At 43.3% G+C, this 21,520-nt stretch overlaps 1 protein-coding gene across 1 annotated transcript in view; it reads left to right on the top strand.

The window, feature by feature from the left end:
* Positions 1-21,520, top strand: part of Usp31 (ubiquitin specific peptidase 31) — a 75,050-nt gene that overhangs the window by 27,878 nt on the left and 25,652 nt on the right. The window contains exons 2-6 of the mRNA XM_004622884.2: positions 8,216-8,353; positions 9,958-10,046; positions 10,136-10,228; positions 11,061-11,196; positions 13,841-13,985. Coding sequence (XP_004622941.1) covers positions 8,216-8,353; positions 9,958-10,046; positions 10,136-10,228; positions 11,061-11,196; positions 13,841-13,985 — 601 coding nt within the window. The remainder of the gene's footprint in view (positions 1-8,215; positions 8,354-9,957; positions 10,047-10,135; positions 10,229-11,060; positions 11,197-13,840; positions 13,986-21,520) is intronic.

Below are 21,520 nucleotides of genomic sequence, written 5' to 3'. Positions count from 1 at the left end.
TCCCAGCAGCGCTCACACCCCTGGTCCCAGCAGCGCTCACACCCCTGGTCCCAGCAGCGCTCACACCCCTGATCCCAGCAGCACTCACACCCGTGATCCCAGCCCTGGATCATGAATTAGTCACAAGCTGTGGAAGTCTGCCCCATAACTGCAGGAGGTTTTGGGGGGACAACTAGACACGAACCGTAACACTCTTTTCTTGGTTTTAAAAACTTACATAATACCATCTGTGTAGAGCTTCAGAGTTTATAAAATCCTCCTTTGATCTCACCAAAGCTTCACAGTAATCCTTTTTTAAAAAATCATTTTTACTTTATAGAGAAGATAGGCCCAGAGAAAGCATACACGAAGTGAAAGCTTTAAAGTAGGGAAGAGGACTTGCACCCAGGTACCCAGAATTTCTGTTGCTATTACATTTCTGACAGACTGCTTCAACTGCTGTTTAAATAGCTGGACGTGTTTCCTTGCTGCTGTGTTTTCTGCCTGTATAGCTTTATGATCTGTTGGAAGAGCTGTGCTCATTGTTCGTCTAGTGTTCTGCTGTAGGTGCTTTTCACACTTTGTCTTTCATCCTGGCTGTTGACCAGCTTTAGCTGTTTCATGTTTCTCAGACTGCGTTATCCTTCCGTGAAATACAGAAATCATTATCCCAGTAAGTCTCCTCTTTACAGCTTTTTCTTGTAGGTAAGGCACTAGCACTCACTTCAGCAGTGAGTCCTTGCCCACGCGTACTTGTGGTGTGTACACATTTGTTTACAGCTCAGTGAATCTTACAGTGGTGAAGTATCCTTTGCCTTCCACATCTGTTTGGGTCCTGAGGGCTTGGGAGTGAGGGACACCTGCACTTGGATTGCCCCGTGTCACGTCCTTCTGCCTGGGAGGCTGCGGAGCTCGGGAACAGCAACAGCATGCTTTTCCCTGTGGCCAGACACACAGTGTTATATGTGGCACTCTTCTTGTCTTCCCTCTTCTTGTGACGTGGTCTTTCCACTCTAGATGGAAGCCTCTGTCTTCTCCTTGCCAAGGTCCTGGCTTCATTCTTCCAAGGAAGGGGGGGGGGTGGAGAGAAGCGCAGGGAAGGGAGGGGAGGAAGGAGGGTGTGTGTGTTAGAGGTGGCATGGAGGGCGTTCCAGCCCAGGGAAAGTGGGCGCAAGAGTTGAGGCCTTGAGTTCCTTTAGGGCACCTTGTCCTGGTGGGTTGCTACAGAATCTCTTGGCCAAATGCGTGCTGTGCAGCACCCAGCAATGGTGCAGGCAAGGAGGAAGGATGGGTCGGAGCCGTTTGGCCATGGTGGCATTCTACACCTTGGTAATGGCCCGCTGCTGCTTGGGTACCTTACTCTTGCTATTTTTTCATGGGTAAAACCCTATTTTTATAGTATTTATCCATTTACACACATTTCATCCCTTTAATTTTAATTATTCATCATGAACTTAGTAGGTTTGAATTTACAAACTTCAAAAGGTGAAAGTTTTCTCAAGTCAGTGTTTATCATTCTTCTAGTAGCAGCCCAGAAGCCCGATTTCACTTTTAGATGCCATCTACAAACCTAGTTCACATTTTATTTGTTTCTTTCTCTGACATTGTAAGTGCAGGGACTGGGGAGATAGGTTGGTGGTCTAAGTGCTTGCCTGGCAAGCGCAAGGACCTGGGTTCAATCCCCAGTACTACACGCCATGCCATCCCTAGAACCTGTGCCGGCCACCAAAACCAGGTGTGGTGGTATACGCCTGTAATCCCAGCGCTGGGGAGGCTGGTACAGGAGGATCACTGGGAGTCGGAGCTGCGTATTGAGACCCCATACCAAATAATAAAAATGAATGAATAAATACAGATTTTAAAAAAAAAATTTAAATGCAGGTTCAATTTACCTAGTCTGAAATGTTTGGGACCAGAAGTATTCTACATTTCTGAGTTTTTGGATTTTGGAAGGTATATAATGAGCTATCTTAGGGATGGGACGCAAGTCTAAATATGAAATTTATTTGCATTCCCTGTGGGAGTAAGCCATCCATGGCCATCACGTTGCTGTCTTCCTGGGGTCAGCTGTGGGCTACCACATGGCGGTCTCGTTCTGGGAGCTCAGAAAGCTCTCGCCTCCGGCCGGGCTCTGGGAAGACATCGGCATGGCTCCTTGTGCAGCTCCAGCTCTGGGCTTTATTCTTTTTCTTTCCTGAGCCCTGTTTCCACCTTAGTTTTTTTTCTTTAAAGGGAAAAAATAAGCTGTTTCCTGTTTGAAGGATAAAGAGAAATTTTATAAAACTTAATAACCGTGCAAGGTTTTGGACTTTTACTGATAAATATATGCTAAAGAGCATCAACAAAAGGGACCAATTAGAGCTCCCGTCAAATTTACTTAAATTAGGAGAGGAGCCAACAGACTCCATTTGATAGTCTCCCAGCCAGAAACACTATACCAACTGTAAAACAGACACAACCATGGAAGGTTCATTGTCAGAGAGTCCACACTGTAGTTTTTATAGAAGCAGCGTATTTGAGTAATTTCAGTGCTTGACTCCTTGAATGATGACAGTGCTACTGTTTATGGATCACAATGGTAATCAACTTTAAAGAAATGTAACAACAGGGCAGGGGATGTAGCTTAGCAACGTGGCGCCCGCCTGGCGTGCAGTCAGTTGGTACCAAAACCAAAAAATATAGTGATTGATTTAGGACTCACACTAAGACTTAATAATGAAAAAATTCATAAAGGGCAACCAAAAGAGCATTAGATGGGACTTAAAATACAAGTCACATTACCTTCCCAGGTCTCTGGGCGGGAGGCCCGGGTCTGTCTGCTCACTCCTTGAATTAGCGACCCCAGGCGTGCGAATTGCCTCGCGCCAGTTGCTGCTTGCAGGGCCCGGCCTGACCTCAGGTTTGCCAGCTGCTGCTCCTTTTTTTTTTTTTTTTTTTCTGTGACGTAGGAATGGCTGTTAGATTATCCTATGTTTTCTTTTGTCTGAGAGAGGTAAACTAGTGCCTGGAGCAGTCACAGTGGGAAGAGGGGATTGCTGCAAGGGGCGAGAGCCAGGAAGGGGCGCTCTTGTGTTTCTGTCTATGCTCTGAGATTTTCTTAAGCCCTTCGTTTGTGATGTAGTGATTTAGGGTTGGCCCAGAGTGCCTTTTGTCCCAGTGAGAGGGTTTGGAAGTGCTGCTGCCTGTCTTGCCATGCCCAGCAAGTGTCCTGTGGGGCACCCTTCGCCCCGTGCCTCATGCGTAGCAGTGGTGGGCAGTTCTGGACGCACTGAAGTGAGCGTGGCAGCGCAGGTAGGTTCAGCGCAGTGCTGGTCGAGAACCGCACCTCAGCCCTCCGTGGAGCCGGAGCGGTGCTGTGCGTAGAGTCCGCTCTGATGCATATGAGTAATGAAGTTGATTTCAGGGTAATTTTTTTCAGATGCATGTTATGCTAGTAACTTCCATTCCCTATCTGAAGAAAATAAGGATTCAGCACAGAAGTTTGTTATGCTTCTGGCAGTTCATGTGTCCAGCTGCATGCCAGGAGGCTCATCATCATCCCGGCTGTACCTGGGGCCTCTTCTTGGCAGTTGTCTCTGCTTCCTCCACAAAGCAGAATACACAAGAAAAACTCAAGAGGACAGGTTCCTGTCTCCTGTCCGTGGTTTAGCTTATCTGAGTCCAGGATTTCCCTTGCTTCCTGGTGTCCGTCCCCCACCCCACCCCCTTGAGACAGGCCTTCACTGTGCAGTTTAGGCTGGCCTTGAACTTACCATGTAACCCAGGTTGGCCTTGAACTCATGGTGATCCTCTTGCCTCAGTCTCCAAGTGCGGGGATTACAGTTGCACTCCTCCGCATCCAGCTCCTTGCTTTCCATTTAAGACAAACTCCTCTTTTTCTTTTGAATCCCAGTTTCCAGATCTTTCCTCTCAGCATGTCTGTGCTCTCCCAGTGTCATAGCATCTGTCCTCCGTTCTTGTCAGACTCCACTCATACCTGAAGGATAGTCCAGCAGTTGTTTGGTTTCCTTGTTGTTGCTTCTCTTTTAATCCTTTATGACCACTGTCCTGTTTCACTGAGGTTTTGCAGGCAAGCGACCTCTTACTCTTCTGTTCCAGAGCACAGGTCCCAGGCCCCACGCTGCTTGTCTTCCATCATGATTTTCCCTGTCCCTTCCGTCTTCTCTGAGGTTTCTCCACGCTCAGCTGGTGCTGCGCCCTCCTGGATGCTGTCTCTGCTTCCTTCGTGACATTTCCCCTCTGTGGCCTGCCCAGCGTCTTCAGGATTTTGTCCTGGCTGGCTCACTATGTCCCCTGGGCGCTCTCTAGGATGATGTGATACGAGCCTTTCTGATCTGAATTTCCACAGAGATCTTTGTTAAGTACCTAAATTAACCCCACTTGGGATCATGGATGGTCCTCAAGCTCAGTGTGTTCAAAACTCAGAGGTCCACCAGTGTCTTCCGCTGTTCCTGATCCCATTACCTAATTCAGAAATGAAAACCTTGTTCCTGCTTTTCCTTTCAGCTCCATCAATCTAGTGTCACCAGCCATTTGTTTTTCTTCCATTCTGAGTCAGCCACAGGTTTAATTGCTAGTGCCAATGATGCTTTTTATTAGTCTTCTAAAAATTAGCAAAAGCTCTTTTCTTCCGTAGCTCATATTCTTCCACTGTACGTATCAGTGGCTTTGGTTTTGATCTTCCTAATGAAGGGAATATAAAGCCACAGGCAACCCATCTCAAAATGGAGAAAAATGTTAAGTATGTATGATGCTACAGGAAGACTGAGAAAGAAGCCACTTGATTTAGTAATTAAGGTGGCATTTGACCTCAGAGGGAAGTGTTGGGGTGGTGTAGTGAAGCCTTTCACATGCCTATTCCTTTGTGAGCTTGTTTCTGGGATCGCATCCATGTGGCACTTTGGTGCCTTGGTTCATGAACTTAAGAATTGTGGAGTGGAACCAGAATCATGGAACAAATTCTGTGACCAGAATCGTGGAAAATTAAGTTCATGAATCGGGTTATGAAACTTTGTTACCAGGGTCCTTCTTCTCCCTTGTTCATTTTATTAATTAGTGATTTTTCTTCAGTGTCACCACTCTACTCTCTCTCATAAGCCTTTGATTTTTCCCCCTGCCCAAATCTGAATCTCAAGATGTTTTAGAAATCAGCTGTTGGTCACTTCTAAAGCACTGTCAAGTCGTGGTAGCTCTTAATGATTGCTGAACTATTCCTTTTCATCCCTGCTAGCATACTCTTCCTTGGCAACACAGCAGACAGCTTCTCTTTCTTTTGCCTGCTTTACCCTTCTGGTCTGTGGCGCTCTTGGCTGTCCTCCTTTGAAGCAGTCTGCATGGAACTCCTGGGACTTCATTTTCCTGATTGTGTTGCTGCATCTTGGTGGCTTTTGCTTGGTTTCCTTTGAGGTCTTCCCCCTGCCCCCTCAGTACAGGTGATCTTTGGATTCTGTCCTGTAGCTTGGTCTCTCTCAGGATTGTATGTGGGTGTCTCAGGCATACTTAGGATTTCAACTATGTCCATCTGTTGACTCCCAAGTCTTTTTTGTCTTTCGAGCAACTTTTACCAAGCCGTGGGTCTGTATTTCTGCTGCCTACCAGACCCTCCACTTGGAGCTTTCACAGAATGTTGAATACAGTGGATTTGAAAGGGAACTCAGCCGTTGTCCTTTTTGTTTTGTCTTAATGCAGGGTGGCAACAGCTGTTCCTCAGCCAGAGAAGATACCTAGGCAACATTATGTCTACTTCCTCATTTTCTACTTTCATTGGGCCACAAATTCTGTTGATTCTACAGCTTGATTTCCTAAATCTGTGTTGAGTCTGCCCCTGAAGTCTGTGTTTACCATTAGCTTAGGCTGTCATTTCTTGCTTCATGGTTTTGTTTCCTAATTACTCTTTCATTCTGCAGGTGTTTCCTTCCTTTCTTTTGCTTCCAGGTATTATACTCAAAGCTAAGACTTGGGTGTTTCTTACATCTCATTTACATGTAAAATCCTTCCATGCCTCTCCTGTAACAACAGTAATGAATCATGATCCCTTTCATTTTGGGGTTGGTTGGGCCTCATAAATAATAAGTGGAAGAACAAGGATTTGAATCTTAATCAGTTCACTTTTATTTTGTTGTCCTTCCCCCACCATCTGTGGGTGCCCTTTAAAATCTTCCTGAGTTGGCCCCTATCTTTTTCCTCTCCTCTACGTCAGTGTCTAGGAGTCTTGAAATTTCAGGCCTGTTTGACTTGTTGATCTTCCTCAGAGGCGTCATGCTTTCTTACACCTTTCTGTGTTTGGACATGTTCCTGCCTTGTGCCTTCAGGGGCGCCCCTATGTCTACCCTGACCCCCCTCTGCTCTTGTTAGCTAGCCCCTTCTACTCCCATGACACCGTGTGTGCACGACCGCTGTGTCTGTATAAAACGTTTATAAATATATGTTCATTTCGGTGTAGTTTTAGATTTACAGAAGAGTTGGCAGTGGTAACGTAGAGTTCCCATAAAGCCCGTGCCTAGTTTCCCTGCTAACACGCTGTGTCGCCATAGAATAATGGATGTGGCTGATAAACTAAAGCAGCATGTCATTGTTGGCTAAGGTTGACACTCCACTGGGATTTCATAGGTTATTCTCCTGTGGTCCTTTCCATCTTGGAATTAGAGAAGCGTCTGTTAGGGTTTTTGTTGTTATTTTAATTTTTTTTTTTTTTCTCTTATGCTTTTCTGTGGTTAGGAGTGAGGCCTTAGGTTGGGAGGAAGACCAGAGAGGTGAAATGTTCTGCTCATCGTACTGTATCAGGGCAGCGAGCTGACCTACCACTGGCGACCTTGGTCAGCTGCCTGAGCAGCGTTCGTCTCGTCAGATTTCTTGTCCTTTCCGCTCTTCATTTCGTTCTTGTCTTTGGAGGCCAACCCTCGCATTTGGGGCAGTAAACTACCTGCCGTGGGAGTATCGTCGTCAGTTCCCTAGAATTTCTCTGTAAAGACTGGCTTTTTCTCTTTTATTTATTCATTCAGTCACTTAATTATATTAAGGAAGAGTAATTTGCTTTACACTTTGGGTTGTTACCCAATATTGTATTATGTATTTTTCTGCTCCAGTTACTCTCCCTTTAGCCATTGGGCACCCTTTCAGGCTATCTCCTCCCACTGCCTCAGCCCTAGAATCAGCCATTTCACCGAAGAGCTATAGATTTTCTTTCTTTTTTTTTTTTTTTTTAACTGGAAAAAGGTATTAGAAGCCAAAGACTGTGTGCTGCATGTGTAAGGTGTTATGAGGGTATCATCACTTTTGTGCCTTTCTGTAAGCAGTTACAAAATTTATCTGCATACAAGCTCAGGCGTATGTAAATGTAATTATTTGTCTCTCTTTATTATATTGAGCTAGATATGAGTGTGTACTGATGTCTGATTCATTCTACCCCTTTTTCCTTGCTTATCTAGAAATTGCCCTCTTACTGTGAGAAGCTGGACTCCCGCCACCATCTGCCCTCATGCTCTACTTTTGAACTGTTTCTTTCTTGCCTCCCTCCTTCACTAGTCTGTTAGTACCTTTGGCAGCTACTAAATCTTTGTGGAATGAGTGGTGAATCTTGAAAAGTTTAACATTTAAAATCTTAATATAAAGTTTGAAACAACTTTTAAACTATTTCTTATGTAAAAAGTACTCATGTAAGTATTCACTGTAGAAATTCTAACTTAGAAAACAATGTATGAAAAATAAAGCATCTCTGACACTGCAATAAAACTTAATATCTTGAAATAAGGTACTTTAGAACTTTTTCTTTTATGTAGTTATATGAATGACACTGAGTTTTTTTTTTAAAACAAGGATATGTACACTTACATTTCATACTTTGAATAACCCTTTTTCCATGTCATGTGGATGCATTACTTGGAATGGTTGTGTCCTATAGTTGTGCCGTGACTGAGCTGATTCCCGTTGTAAGATGTTTTAGTTACTGCTAATGTTCTGCTAGGCTAAACCCTGATGGGTGTTGTCCTCTTGGCATGCCGTTTCAGTTTCCTTTTAATGTATTCCTGAAAGTACAATTGCTGGATAAGTGCAGCTTAAGGTTTTTAGTATGTTTCTGGGGCAAAGTTTTTATATGGAGTATCTGCTTTCTTATTGCTTGCCCTCAGTGAAGTTCTCTTCCTTGAGATCTTGCATTCTTTTTGGGGATAATGATGAACAGTTTATCTTCAAAGCTAGGAACTCACAACTATTTGTGCCGATTTGTTCACCTGCACAGAGTATTGTGTCAAAGAACGCACTGCAGTATCGGGGAAATTCCCAGCATGATGCCCAGGAGTTTCTGCTGTGGCTTTTGGACCGAGTTCATGAAGACCTCAACCACGCTGTGAAGCAGAGTGGCCAGCCACCGCTGAAGGTGAGATATGCATCCCCTGGGTTAGCGAGGGGTGAGCTTTGGCGAGCGCGTGAGGAGATGGAGATGTCCTTCCAGACCTCCACGGAGGCCTTGTGCGTTTAGGTAACAGAACAACACTCGCCAAGCTCTGGGTAGACAGAGTGTCGGATGGAGACATGCAGGGCGAGCTGACTTAATTAAGTAGTGTACAGTCGAGCTAGACTGGGAGATGTCCCCACGGAACTCAGGGTCTAGTGAGGGACACGCTTTCTGTTCTGTATGCAGTAAGACGCACACGTTGCACATCACTAGAACTAGTGCGCAGTCAGCAGGGGAGGTGTGCGTCTCTGTGCAGTGAGCACTGGATTGAACCATGAGAGCTGAGCCTTCGCAGCATAATAATTCCCACTCGGGTTTGTAATAGGCCGAAGTGTGATGAGTAATTTACATGAAGGAAAAATTAAGAGTTACTCTCCTATACAACTTAAAACTTTTGGTGATTCTTCTCTGCTTCAAATTTTATATTTCTTGGGGCCAGGGAGATAGCTCAGTAGAATAAGCATTTTCCTGGCAAGCACGAGGTCCTGAGTTCAATCCCCGGTACCACAAAAAAAAAAAAAAAAAAAAAAAAAATGTGGCTGGCCAAACAGCTCAGCGGATTAAGGTGCCTGCGTAGGCAGATGCAGGGCCTGGAGTTTCATCCCCATGTGCTGTGCTGGCCCTGCCCCTGGGTGCGCTGCTGACCTGCGATTTAGCCTGGCCGTGGTGATGCGTACCTGTAATCCTAGCACTTGGGAGGCTGTAAACAGGAGAGTCACTGTGAGTCCAAGCTACACAGTGAGACCCTGTACACCTGGCCCTACATACACAAAAAGTATGTTTCTCGTTTGTTGAACTGATAATCTAATTCAGGACGTTTTGTGCCGGAATGTGGCTCTGTCATGTGACCCAGTGCATGGCTGACCCTCTGCATCCATTTGGGACAGCCTCACGTCAGGCATAGTGTCTTCCGCACGTTCACGTCCTGATGTCCTGTGCAGCACTTGGTGCATGCGATGGCTGACTCCATAGCTAGTTAGCTGGAGGGACACGAAAAGGTTAGTAAAGTGTGAAGTAGAGGGCCAGCGAGACAGCTCAGCAGTCTAAAGCACCTGCTGAGGCAGGCTTAGGCAGGCGCAGGGGACTGCGTTTTGATCCCTGGCACCACATGCTGTGCCAGCCCCCCCACCCCCCAAATAAAAGAAGTAGAGCATAATTAGGCATCCAAGTGCGTATCAGCAGACCGGCAGTGCTGGAGAGTTTAGTGTGGGCAGAAGTGGTGGTTTTAAAGTGGTCAGGATTGTTTCCCAGAAGAGATTGGGAAGGGCTCTGAGAGGTGGAGCATGATGGGATCATCCCTAGAGAGAGAGCTGCTGGGTCCTGACGGGAGGGCGTGGGACACAGCCTCTGCAGCCTGTGCGGCTGAGTCCTGGGCCCACAGCGCCGCCTGCTGGTTTCTGGCTCCCTTGGCAGTGCCCATTACCACAGGGTCTGGGGTGCAGTCAAGGGGATGGTGACTCCTTAGGCTCACTGTTACTTAAGAATTAGTACTGTGCTGATTGTCAATTCTACTTTTTTTTTAAAAGCCTCCATCAGAGACTGATTCGATGCCTGAGGGCCCATCTTTTCCTGCGTGCAGCACATTTGTCCAAGAACTGTTTCAAGCCCAGTACCGGTATGAGCAGATCAGTTATTCCCTTTTCTTTTGTCTGCTTGGCATAGTTCTAGGTGATCTTACTGTGTTTTACATTTTTATTTTAAAAGATCTTCTTTGACATGTCCTCACTGTCAGAAACAGAGCAACACGTTCGACCCTTTCCTCTGCATTTCTCTGCCTATTCCTCTGCCCCACACAAGGTAAGAACAAATGTAGTAAAATTCTGTAAGAAGTATGTTCTGATAGTGTAGCTAGCTTTCCTTTGCATGTTCTTATAAAGTCTTATGTATTTTGGCAGGCGACTGTTTTAATGACAGCTTGAGTGCAGGCTGTGTTAAACCCTTAAAGAAATGTCTGTGGATGGGCCTCAGCAGATTAAAGCCCCTGAAAGCAGGCGCAGGGGCCAGGGATTTGATCCTTGGGCATGCTGTGCCGGCCCTGCCCCCAGGGCATGCTGAGACAGCAGTGGAGACTGGGTGTGGTGACGCATGCCTGGAATCCCAGCTCTTGGGACGCTGTAAACAGGCGGATCACTGGGAGTCTGATCTAGTAGTGAGACCCTAAACACCCTGTAGACCCTTCCCTAAAATACAAAAAAAAAAGCAATGTCCTATGAGTTTGCAGGGTGAGCAGGCGCACAAAACAAAGACGCCTGTGCTGCGGTCTGGTTGAGCTGGCCGCCCGTGGGCAGTCTGGGGAAAAGCAAGGATAGTTGAGGGACTTCCAGACTTGCTGGAGACCTTGCATTGTATTTTTAACTAGTTGTTTTATTTTGAAATGTTTCTCAAAATTTCCAGGAGTTATGCCATTTTAAAGAAAATACAAAGCATAGGATCATTTTTGTTTCTGTCCAAAAATGTCTTCATTATATTGTATAATTTTAGTTTAGCCTTTGAACTTCTTCCATTTGGCTTCCAGGTAGAGGTGAGGGTTAGCTCCGGTTTTTCTGCTCACTTCAGATCAGGCTGGTTTTGCTTCTTTTGTATTTTGTTCAAGTAAGTGACTGATCAGATCCGACTTTGCTCTGTACAGGCCGCTGTATGTCACTGTAGTGTATCAGGGGAAGTGTTCTCACTGCATGAGGATTGGTGTGGCTGTGCCTCTGTCGGGGACTGTCGCCAGACTTCGGGAAGCAGTGTCTATGGAGACAAAGATCCCCACTGACCAGGTAATAATAGCCTTGCTAAGACCGAGTGTGTATGAGCCACAAAAGTGCTTCTGTTTCTGTGGAAGATTTATAGTTCTTTGTCAGATGTGGCTACATAGAAAGTCAGGTCAGGGCCGGGGAGATGGCTCAGTGGAATAAGTGCTTCCCTGGCAAGCACAAGGCCCAGAGTTTGATCCCTGGTACTGCAAAAAAGAAAAAGAAAAAAAAGAGAAAGTCAGGTCAGTTGCACCGACATTGAGGGGAAAAAGTCAAGACCCAAAAGAATAAAATGTACCGAAAAACTAATCGTGCTTTATTTAATTTTTATATTAATACATATAGATACATGTATATGTATGTACATGTATTAATGTTAAAAATGTATATTATGTATAAAATTTCCTTTTTCCTATGAAGGAAAAGCAGGACTTGACCAAGATCTTGTAGCTTTGTTTACAGGGTCTGCAGGGCCTCACTACACAGATGAGACTCAGTGATTCTCCTGTTTTTCAGCCTCCTAAGTGCTGGGATTCTAGGTATGCACCACCACGCCCAGTGTCAGTCACAGTCTCAGCGTGCCCCAGGGGCACAGCAAGGATCGAGCCCCAGTCCCTGCGTCTGCCTAAGTACAGCGCCTATTTGATTCACTATTACTATGCCTTTATTAGGAAAGATTCTTTATTTAAGATTTATTAAAGAAAGAGGACTTGGTGACAGAAGGGAGCACTCTAGAAGCTCCCGTGCGGTCATGTGAGTAATGCATGCGCCGGCGCTTGGGCTGTGTGCGCTTGTCGGGGATTGCCTCGGCGCACAAGTGCAAGGAGCCGCGTGGCCCCGAGGAGAGCGCGCTCAAGTTTGCAGGGGCCGAAAGCGAGCACATTGATGATGTGGTCCTGTTCCTCCTTCTTCTGAAGAATTCATTGATATTTTTTTTCCCTCCAGGGTGAGGGGAAGACAGAGAGGGAGGATGACTTGGGGTTCCAGCACAGCTGGTTTCATCTTAAGGCTTCAGTGCTGCCTGGCTCTTTTCACACGTGGCTTAAATTGTGAAATAATTTCACATTTGCTTTTTTTTTTTTTATATTTACTTATTTATTTATTTATTTTGTGTGTGGCCAGCTCAGCCCACCAGGGGGCGGGCGGGCTGGCATGTGGTGCTGGGGGATTGAACCGAGGTCCCTGTTCTTTGCTTGGCTTAGCTTGTTCTAAGTAGGTGCTTTAGACCACTGAACCATCTCACCAGCCCCTTCACATTTGCTTTTGACTTCAACTCACTGGTGAATTATATCTGCATGTTCACCAACAGAAAAGAGGGCACAGCCATTAAATTCATTAGAAGGAAATGTGCCTGGAGCATGTCCCCTGTGGCCACCAGCTCTTTACCTCGTAGAGCTGAGCACCTTGTAGAGTGTGGGTGCTGGCAGGAAGCACCCTTGGGCCAGCGCAGCCCTCGCCTCTTGTCTGAGGAAGGTCCTTGGCAACTGTGCGGCCTGCTGAGGTCACAGGGTCGGTGGCGGGCTGGGGCCCCCCAAGCGCTGCTGAGTGTGCCGCGGGGGTCCTAAGTGTCGCTGGGTTTTCTCCCCATCTTTTGGTGTTCATTTCATTGTAAAATAACCATTTCAGAAATACAATTTAAAAGTGAAAGAATTTGATGCTAAATATCTTAGTGTTAAGGTTTACCGACTTTAGTACTATGTTATATAGTATTCAGTTATTCTAGTATGTATGCAGTATTTTATAAAAATAGATTTATTTACAACTTTGTTTTTTTAGTTACTTAGTTCTTTCTTTGTTAGTGCAAGAGTATATAGTTTATTCTTTTTGGTAACTTTGTAATTCTAGTAGTGCTGCACTACATTTAACTTGTTTCTGTTGTTGGATGTTTAAGTATATTTCATTTTTTTCAATATAAATGTCAGGTTATTGTTATACTGTTCCTGTTTTGTTCTGCATCTCATTTCCACAAGGATGGGTGCTCCTCATCCTTAGCTGTTCATGAGAAATAAAAGTATTAATAAATAAGTTAAAGGTAGAAAACCAATGGAAGCATTAAATCCCCAAACTAGGTGGGTTTTTGTTGTTATTGTTCTGGGAATCGAACTCAAGACCATGTGCTCACATTTGTAACCTATTCGGAAGGAAATTTGATGATGAGGGAGAATCTCCGGTAGCTGCGGGATAGTTGTGGTCCTCTGCTGGGTCTTCCACCTTTCTTCCCTTGTGAGACAAGAGCTTAGAATGTATAGTCTCCTGCTTGTCTTCTGCACCAAAACTTAAGGAACTTTGCATTTACTGTCATAGGATTCCGGAATCAGTGTGTTGATAGACAGTTACAGAGGATAGTGTGCTTCTAAAATTCTCATGCGCCAGGCATGGTGGCGCACGCCTGTAACCTCAGCACTCGGGGATGAGTCAGGAGGGTCCCTGTGAGTTTGAACACAGCCTGGGCTACATAAATGAGTTTAAGGTTAGCCTGTACTACATAGTGATGCTCTGTCTCAAAAAAGAAAATAAACAAAAACAGAATCAAAAAACAGAAAGATTCTCTCATTAAACGGAAGTGCACTGCCAAGTTCTGACAGTTTAGAGAAGTTCATATTAAAATTGGGAGATCATTCTTATTGAATCCTAAGTTACCTAACTATTTGTTTTTCCTGTCTTTTAGATTGTGTTAACAGAAATGTACTATGATGGATTCCATCGTTCATTCTGTGATACAGATGACCTAGAGACAGTCCATGAAAGTGACTGCATTTTTGCCTTTGAGACGCCAGAAATATTTAGGCCTGAAGGAATTCTCAGTCAAAGAGGTAAGCGAGCCCCTGTTCCCTAACACGACCTGCGTGTGCGGGTTGGGCAGCGTCGACCCGTTTAGGTGTTACGCGATGATGCACATCTGTTTTACTTGTGGTAAAGTGCACACCTAGTGTCCTGATTTTCACTGTCTTTGGTTCATAGCTGTTTTCTTGCTTTCAGTAAAAACTCCATTTCTGTTAGTAGTAGTGATGTATATGAACTCCAAATCTGATTTGTCTTTATTGAATAACCTCTCAACTGCCCATTGTGTAATGACCTTTGTGGTATTTCTAGAAGCCTTACTCGACCAACTTTTTCTTTAAGCTATTTTTAGTTTCTAGTTGTGTGTGTGTCTTAATATCTCTTTTCTGTTCTTGTATTTTACTCTTGGAGACTATTTTAAATACTTTTTAAATATACCTTAGTTGAATTTATGCAGAGCAAAATTGCTCTGTCTTTGTACCACCATCACACTTAATAAATCACTGTCCTTATACTGTTCCTGTTTTGTTCTGCATCTCATTTCCACAGGGATGGGTGCTCCTCATCCTTAGCTGTTCATGAGAAATAAAAGCATTAATAAATAAGTTAAAGGTAGAAAACCAATGGAAGCATTAAATCCCCAAACTAGGTGGGTTTTTTGTTGTTATTGTTCTGGGAATCGAACTCAAGACCATGTGCTCACTAGGCAGGCGCTGTGCCGCTGAGCTGTGTATCCCCAGCTCCCACAAACTTTTTTTTCTTTATGTTTGACCAGGTACATACATACATTTTCATTTTATAGTATAACTTATATTTCAAGATTTTATTAAAAATTAAGATTCGCAACTATCAAAACATTACTAAGCACATATAAGCTCATGATATGTAGAAGACATGTTAAATTTTCACATGCCCTTATCAGACATCCTACACATGAATTTATGACTCCTATTTTCTGTTTCTAGACACATTTCAGAAATTTCAAATTTAACCTCAGTATTCAATACCTTTTATTAGTCTCGAGTATTTGTCTTTGTGTTTGTTTCCTTAGTAATGCACTGGTTTTTCTAGGTTGGTTGTAGATTTTTTTTTTTCTTTTTAAGAAACTAGACTTATTTATTCAAAGGACTGAAAAAAACAAGATCTGTCCTTATTGAATTTTATTCTTAGCAAACATGTCTTTGAAAACTAAAAGTAAAATATTTTCCAGTTACACAAACTTGAAATATTCTAATAGCTCCAGATGTAGCATATAGAAAATAACAAAGACCATAATCCAGAAGGCAAGAGATGTTGCTGTGTGGTCCTGGATAAAGAAGAAAGAGCTCTCAAAATGGGAGTTATGCAGGACTATGTAAAATATAATTATATTAGACAAGCCCTTTTAAAAGGTCATTGAAGATTTCCATAAAACAGTATTAATCTTATGTCAGGTTATATACATATTTTGTGCGTGTGTGTGTGTGTGTGTGTGTGTGTAAAAGACAAGGAAGAACTAATTTAAAGTCAACGGAAAATGTAAATACACTTTTTAAGATTTCACTCAGTAGAATAAGTACTTGCCTGGTAAGCACAAGGGCCTGAGTTCAATCCCTGGTTCCACCAAAAAAAAAAAAAAAAAAAAAGTTTCTAATACTAGGAGAAAATATATCATTTCTTATAAGTAGATTGTAAGTAAAAGAAACAGTATAAATCATAAAACAAAAATTAAAATTAAAACAATATTAAAAAATTTATTAATTCAAAATTAAATGTTTCAAGATAATATTCAAAAATGAAAATTAAATTGTGAGTCCAACTAAGAGGCCAGAGTAGTGTATCATATGTATGAATCTGTGATTGATTCAGTGTACTCACACAGTAGGTGACTAGGTTAGTATATACAAAAGTGTCAACTAAGAAAAAGTTCATGATAGTAAAGAATTACTAAGAATAAAACATAACAGAAATACTGGAATGGTAAATATATGACCAGCACTTCTAACAGTTTGGGGATAAGATATTGCACAAAGTTCTAGTATGTGGTCGACGTGGACAGTGTCCATGATGCTTACTGGTGGCCAGGTGTCACCCGTGGGACTGAGCCACTGCTATTTCCTTGATATCTACCCTGTAGGCCTGGTTAGAATCTTGACCCATAAGGTGCAGGGAAGGCCATTTGTACAATATGCTGATGGAAATATTTTGTTGCTGTATACAAAAGAATAATTGAAAGACTGCTGTTGTATACCTCTTATTCTCCTGTGTTTAATTGTTCGTCCTATTTGGTGTGTTCTTTCTGTTCTCATTCATGGAGTTGTGGTCATTTTGATCCCTCTGTAGAATATCTTTTACTAGTCTGTTAGGGTTGGCTTTGTTGTCATGAAATTCTTTAGTTCTTTGTCATGAAAGTATTTCACTTCTCTGTCAAACTTGAAAGACAGTTTTTCAGCTATATCAGGCTGGATTGGAATTTGTTTTCTTGCAAGACTTGTAGTGCTTTGTTCCATGTTCTTCTTGACTTGATGGTTCGTGATGAGAAATCTGCCATTATCCTGATGGGTTTTCCTTTAAATGTGATGTTTCTTTTTTCTGGTGGCTTTTGGTGTACTGTTCCTGTGCTGAATTTCTGGGATCTTGATTATTATATGTCTGGGGATGGTTTTAATTGGGTTGATGTTATATTTTCTGCTATTACTTCTGCCCATATTCTTTTTATATCATTTGTATTGACTCCTTTCTCATTGATGCCTATCCATCTTACATTGCTCATCTTTGCATCATCTTGCAGATGTCGAATTATTTTTTCCTGAATCCTAGTTGTTTTTAAGAGATCTTTTCTTACCTTTTCACTAGCTGCAATGGTGTCTTCAAGGTCTGAAAGTCTATTTTCACTTTCATTCAGACGGTTTTGCCAGCTTGTGATTGAGGTTTTAATTTCCTGTATATCACTTTGAATCTGCTTCATGTGATCTATTTCTTTCCTGTATTGCTCATGCAAGGATTCCATCATTTTTATATTCTCTATTTTTTTTTAATCAGTGTCTTCTTTAGGAGCACTTAGTACTTCTTTCATTATAGCTATCATTTCTTTTTTTACTTCAGAAATTATTTCTGATCTGATTTCCTCTATACCTTTCTGCAGTTGTTTCTTTACTTCAGACGCTATTATTTCAGAGATTTCAGGTGTGCGATTTCCAATTCCTTTTTTTTTTAATTATTAATTTTATTGAGAAACAAATAGCAATGAGAGAGTTTCAAAAATCCAATTTCTTCTATGCTGTTGTCTCCTGCATTTGTCGTGGGTGGGCTTGGGGCCAGACAATGCATTTTGCTCCTTCTCTTTGTCATTTTATATAGCACTGTCTTCTGACCTTTGGTGTAGAGCTTTGGTAGAGTTATGACCTTAGCACCAGTCTGGATCTACCAAGTTCAAACTTGTCCAGGTGGCTGTAGCTTGGGTCTGGCTACTGTGCTCCCTGTCTTCCTGCTGCAGCCCTTGGACGTGAACCTGCTGTGCCCCTCTGGCAAGATGTTCAGCTCCTGGATTACCTGGGTGGGTCTTACTTTTAGCCTCTCTGCAAGGAATTCTGCCACAGGGTTCCACACCAGGCCTGTCTGATGGAGGAAGTTCTGCACACGCCAGGCCTGGGCGCTGGCTGGAATGAGGATCCTTTGGACCAACAGGCGGTCCCACTCACACACCGGGCCCGGGCGCTGCCTGGAGTGAGGATCCGTAATGCCCTAGGCGGTCCCACTCACAAACCGGGTCTGGGTGAAGGCTAGAGTGAGGATCTGGCGGGTCCCGGGTGACCCCACTCACTCTGCTGGCTGGAGTCCCACAGACATTTTTTAAAGGGAAAAAGCTGCCACTAATAGGCAATCTAAAATTTTTCCTAGAAATTCTAAGAAAAAGTTCTAAGAAAATTCTATCATAAAAAGATATTTAGACTGAGTAAGGTGCTGAAAATATAAAGGTAAATGAGATAGTTGCTGCCTATAAGGAAGAGGTCATGTCTAACAGATATAATACCCTTTCATATGAAAAAAATAATCTATGGACCAATATTGTATTTGAAGGATATATATTATGAGAGACAATGGCTTTTAAGATCAAGGATTTTTTAGAAAGTTCCCTACTGTGTTTTCCTATTTGGATAGTTGGGCTGTTCTGCCCAGGGCAGTAAGATAGGAGAAGCAGCGAGGACTAAGCGTTAACCCACAGTAGCTGTTACTGGGCGTGTGGTATTGGGAAGTTTCTGTCTGATTTGCTCAGACATGAGACAGAGAAAACAGATTTCTGATTGGAGAGGGGCGAGATCTCTTCACAGAATGCAGACCCTAGAAAATCACTGATTGGATTTGAGATTCCTTTGTCTCCATACTGTTAACTTTTCGCTTGGCTGGTACTTAGTCATGGCTTTGAGACCCCTGTTCTTAGCCTGCATTGCATACCAGCATCATCTGAGAAGCTTACAAGGCAAGATGGTCAGATACCCAAAACCCATCTTCAGGTCAGTGGAGTCGTTTTTCATGGTAAATGATGTTGCATATCTTGTCATGGTCTTGCTGGCCACTTACATGCCCTATTTGGAGGACTTTGTATTAAACTTCTTTTCCTACCTTAAATTTCATTGCCTTTTGTAGCGTTGTAGGAACTCTTTGTAAGCCTTCGTATGCAGTATCGGTCCCAGAAAATGATCTGCAGATGTTTCATCCATTCTGCGACCTGTCTTTGCCCACAACCCTTTTGCACGGAGGCCTTAGTCTAATGAAGTCTAGTGGGCCCGCTCCTCTTCGTTGCTTGCGACCGTGCTCCCGACATAAGGGTCAGCGGCCAGACGCAAGGTTGTGACACTTGCTGTGTGCCTTCTCCTGAGAGTTTTGCAGTTCTCGCTCTTGCGTTCAGGTTGTTACCACCTTTTGAGTTAATCCTTGCCCGCGGGCTCGGTAGGGACCCGGGCTGCTGCTGTGCATGTGTGCGTTCAGTGGTCACAGCACCATTGCTTGAGCAACTCCTCTTCCTCACTGAGTGGCCTGGTGCTCGTGTCGGAAGTCTTTTCTGTTCTTTCTTTGTAGCCTCTATTTTTAGGGGCCTCTGGAACTCTTATTTTCTGATTCTTTTTTGTGGTTTTGTGTATTAAATTGGTCAGCTTTCTCCACTGCCAGTTTAGATTCAGTTTTGTCTGGTTCACAATAATTTACATTATTGTTTTCTAGATAGTCTGATTTGATCTGGTTTTGATTTTCCTTTGGCCCAGTAGTTTTTATTTAATTTTTTTTTTTAAAACTTTTATTTCTTTACTTCTTTCTTCATTTGGTACAGGGTCTTGCTGTGCAGCTCAGACTTGTAGTGATCCTCCTGTCTCAGCCTTCCCAGCGCTGGCATTCCAGGCTTGGGCCACCATGCCCAGTTTTGGGGCCAACAGTGTGCCTGGGGCTTTGGGGCAGCATGGCATGTGGTACTGGGGGTTGAACCGAGGTCCTTGCGCTTGCCAAGCAGGTGCTTAGACCACTGAGCTATCCCCCAGCCCAGTAGTTTTTATTTTAATCTTACAGTCACTGCATTTTTATTCATATGCTTTTGTTTATTTAAATTATTTTCTAATAAAACCCTTATTTTCTAACTTCATTGTAGTACAGTGTGCCTGTGTGTGTGTGTGTGTGTCTCCGCCCACGTTCACCCGTCTGCCTGACCACATCCAGTCATCGCCTTGTCCACATTTTCTTTCTTCACACCCCACCTCAGTCTCCCGGGCTGCTAACTTCTGCGCCTCCATTGTCCAGTCGTAGCTTCTGCTGACCTCACATTCTCATAGGCCTCTGGAAGTGATCTTTTTTCTCATTTGTCTTTCCCACCACACTGGAATTCTTTGCAGTTGTGGTCAGTTTTGCTTTATCTTTCTTAACACACAGCAGGAGTGCAGCTAATGATTACTCAGCTGAAAATTCCTCAGTGTTCCCATTCTCACTGAGGTTGTTTAGGGTTACCACTGAGTTTCTATTTATAGATGAATTTAGGCGGTCCAGAGGTTATCATGCTAGCCAGGGAAAGACTTTATTGGAAAGATACGCCACTCATCTAGTGTTGTGAGCCTCTGATCGGAAGACCCTGGGAGCATTTCATTAGCACGGGAGAGGTTACTACCTTCACACTCTGCAAATGAGGGGGCTGCAGCTTAGGTCCAGTCACGAGGCCCAGGTCATACAGCTGGCAGTAGATAGCCCATAATCTGAGCCCCGAGTCTGATTTCTGTGCAATCAAGTCACACCCTGTTTTGGGCACCCTAATCACTTCTGGAAGAACAGGTCTTTCCACTCATGCCTCTGCCAGGAACCTGGGGAAGGAGGCCACTATTTCGAATTCAGTTTTATCTTTTTCTTCATCTTCTCATACCAAACTTTAGAATGGTTATGTAGTAAAATCTATTCTTTTTCCTTTTGTGATTTCTTTATAGTATTTAAGCTTAAAAGTTTTCTTCTCTGTAGTAGCTTGATTTTTAGTTTTTTTATTTCAGTATTTCTGTGTTTTTAAAAAACAAACTTTCTGGAATTTATCTTGGTTTTTATACTTTTAATTTCAAAGTGCTATAATGGTGATATATCTTAATAGCAAGTATTGTGTTGCTGGATTTTTCGGTTATTGCCAGAATTGTGTTATGAATACTTTTTTGTATGTTTATTTTTGAAGCAGGGTCTCACTGTGTAGTGCAGACTGGCCTTGAACTTGCTTTGTAGCCCCGATTGGCCTTCAACTCACAGTGATCTTCCTGCATCAGCCTCCTGAGTGCTGGGGTTGCAAGCGTGCACCACCATGCCTGGCCCTGAGTGCCTTTATATGAGCCATTTTTTCTTACTTTCCTTGTGGTGGTGGTATTACTTCTGATGGCAGTGGTAGCGCCTTTTTTCTTCTCTTCTCCAGTTGAGCTGTCACCTCCTTAGATTGTGTACTTCCAAAGCACTAAAGAAATGAACATGTATTTGATCAGGTATTGTTGTGGTGCAGAGCCTCGTGCGGGTGCTGACTGGCGGGCAGCTCTTCCTGACGGGGAGCTTTGCTTGGGGCACTGTGCAGACCACCACGCCTGCCACATGTAGCTTGTCACTTTGATGTGGGTCCGTCCAGCTGCACTGGCTTTGCTGAAGCTGGCATTCTCGTACTGTGTCTGGTCTAGGAAGTGCAGCTTTATCTTTTTCTGAAAACAGTAATTAGGGACAAGAAATTGTGACTGGGGGGCTGGGGAGATAGCCCAGTAGAATAAGCGCTTGCCTGGCAAGCACAAGGCTTGAGTTCAGTTTCCGGTTCTGCAAAAAAAAAAAAAAAAAAAGAAAAGAAAAGAAATTATGATTGGAACATTGTAGACCACTCCAACGGTTCTTGTTTTCATTTTTAAAAAATGTATTTCATTGCTAGGTATTGGATCTCATTTTAGATTATCTCATTATTGGGCCATCTAAAACTATCTGGCATTTTATCATTCTAAAACTATCTGCATTCACCAAAGTGGAGAATTGATTTTCAGTTTTTAAAAAAGGCTAATGTAAAGGAAATAGTGAATGATAAAAATTATTTTTATGCCTAAATAAT

This window comes from Octodon degus, unplaced genomic scaffold (assembly GCF_000260255.1).
Source record: "Octodon degus isolate 3935 unplaced genomic scaffold, OctDeg1.0 scaffold00001, whole genome shotgun sequence".
NCBI lineage: Eukaryota > Metazoa > Chordata > Mammalia > Rodentia > Octodontidae > Octodon > Octodon degus.
Note: the sequence above shows the minus strand (reverse complement) of the source record. Positions and strands in the feature narration are given on the sequence as shown.